General features: G+C 35.0%; 1 protein-coding gene across 1 annotated transcript; it reads left to right on the top strand.

The window, feature by feature from the left end:
* Positions 1-386: 386 nt before the first annotated feature.
* On the top strand, positions 387-2,116 carry LOC131027413 (uncharacterized). The gene is made up of 2 exons (XM_057957460.2): positions 387-510; positions 776-2,116. Exon 2 carries the CDS (start codon positions 813-815, stop codon positions 1,917-1,919), a length of 1,107 nt encoding a protein of 368 aa, XP_057813443.2. The 5' UTR covers positions 387-510; positions 776-812; the 3' UTR covers positions 1,920-2,116.
* Positions 2,117-2,452: the final 336 nt, after the last annotated feature.

Genomic DNA, 2,452 nt, shown 5'->3' with positions numbered 1-2,452 from the left:
ATGACGCAATTCATTACTACCCATCTAACCCTCTCCTTGTATGCTAAATCAATAATCGATCTGTTTTACTGTCAATTCGGGTACGTCTTCAGGATTGATTTTTAAAATTTTCAGAAGATAAACACAACATCAACATCGGTCATAAGGAAAAACGTGTTCCTCGTCATCTGCATGCTAGATTTTTCTGGAGATAAATCTCCTAAAATGTCTTGTTCATCAACTGCACTGTGGAATAATTTGGAAACTAATTTATGTATTTCACACAAATCATTTTTGCAATTTAATGCTGATACGGTTCTAGGAAAATAACAGGCTTTTATTTCCAATATTTCGGTCAAATGGGTTTGCAATTTCATGGCAATAGAATAGTGGCTATCGATCAACGATGTGGGTATGTTTGTTATTCATTCTGGACCAGTTTTCACGTACCAGGAATCGAACTTGAGACTCAATACTTGGTCTGCTGCTTTTCCATTAAGTTGTAAATCTTATTTCGACTGAAACTTTTCAGTAAGTTTTCTTTTATATACTTTTGGTGAAAATCTTCATACAAAATAATATCTGATTAAAAATACAAAATCTGCATATCATAACGTATTTTTATGAATTGGATCTTTTTAATTTATTTTTAAAAATATAAAAAATCTATTGAAAAAACAATTATATTATGCAAATTTATATTTTCTTTTATGAAGAATAGCTGTTACCATTTTAGGGTAGGAGATTAGTTTTATTAATAACTTTCATTTAGTAATCCACTCATTTTTATAACCAGATCATCTAGGTACTGTGCTTCATTTCAGCCAGCAGCCATGAAAGCCATTACGAACAAGGACGGAGAATTCGTTATTGAGTTGCTCCGTTCCACAGGGCGTGCAATAAAGAAGTGCTTTTGTTTGAGGCGTTCCGTAAAGCTGCGCAGATTTCGAAACGGGAAAGGTAGATTCAGAAGAGTTTGGAATGCATGTAAAGGGGCACGTACAACATTTCTGACAGGAAATTTGAGCAGCTTTAAGCAATTCTTTTGTTTGAAGGGAGAAATTCAAGAGATGAAAAAGGATTTAAAACTTCTGGAGGCCCAGATGAAAGACATTGATGAAAAAGTCAGCAGAGAAGGTATGAAGCCCTCAGAAGATGTGAGAATATGGAAGGAAGAGGCAGAAAAAATTAAAAAGGCTGCCGATGAGCTCAAAGCAAACTTTACCCAGCAGCAAAATGGGGAGAAGATGATCACCCAGGTGGTTGATGAGAAGTTTCGGACTGAAAAACAAAATGGGTATGTTGGGATCTGTCCTCAAATTTGGCATCGGTTGAAGATGAGTCTGAAGGTGGATGAATATAAGCTTCGAATAAACCAACTCCAAAACAGACATACAAAGTTTGAAGGCAAGTATGGGGGTGATCCTATAGAGGTCCTGCCCAGAAAAGAACGGGCATTGAAGGCCTTTGAAATGTCAGAAGAAATTATTTGCAGTGTGAATAGTTGGGCAGATTTCTGCTACGGTGTTGAATCCTTTGGAGACAATTCAGATCTCGTTCATCCTTTGGAAAAGACGCCATTGTTCTGTTTGACTTTCTTCCTCCAATTTTTTACAGAGAGTGAAACTACCGTTGCTGGTCTTCTTATAATTTGCTGGATCTTTGTTTTGACGTTATCTTATGTGTTGTTGCGCAAGAGGAAAACCAGGAGGGAACCCCGTATTTCACCAATGGAGTTGGAGCGCTCGTTGACTGAGGAGGAGTTGGAGTGGTCATTTATCCGTCATTCAGGGGATGAAATTCCTCAAACAGCGGGTAGCGATTGCACTGCATGTTCTGAAATGATGGAAGAGGAGCTTGGGTCTAGTTCAGGTTCTCAAAGGAAATTGGATGTCAACCCTCAACATGAGATCGTTCCTATTGAGGACTTTAGTCTATGAGAAAGATATTTGGGCTGAAATTACTTGTATTAAATTATATATTTATTTTATTTGTTATGAAGTGATTTTAATTATTAATAAGAGATTTCTATAATCTATAATATCAAGAGAATGCAGTGTTCAAGATTTTTGCATTAAATTTTTGGATCACACTTTGTGATGAAGAGAGTCAAAGGAATCATAAAAGATGATGGATTGCAGGGTGTGGTTGGAGGGGTTGATGGGTTAATGCAAAAATCTTGAACACAATTGAATCTCTTGGTGTTTTATATTTTTATTTGCATTATGTATTATGGTAATATGTATTTATTAGATTCCTCAATCTTATTCTTTGGACTTTTTAATAAGTTGTATGGTATTTTATATATCAATTTATTTCAATCGGTATTGGTGTGTTTATATTAGTTATGTGAAATTTTTTGAGCAAATACAGATAATATTTCTATGGTGGTAGATATACACATACATAGATGGATAGAGATATAATAGAGTTGCAAATGCAAAAAAAAAAAAAAAAAATTTTCATTAAAGAC

Source organism: Cryptomeria japonica, chromosome 1 (assembly GCF_030272615.1).
Source record: "Cryptomeria japonica chromosome 1, Sugi_1.0, whole genome shotgun sequence".
NCBI classification, from domain to species: Eukaryota; Viridiplantae; Streptophyta; class Pinopsida; order Cupressales; family Cupressaceae; genus Cryptomeria; species Cryptomeria japonica.
Note: the sequence above shows the minus strand (reverse complement) of the source record. Positions and strands in the feature narration are given on the sequence as shown.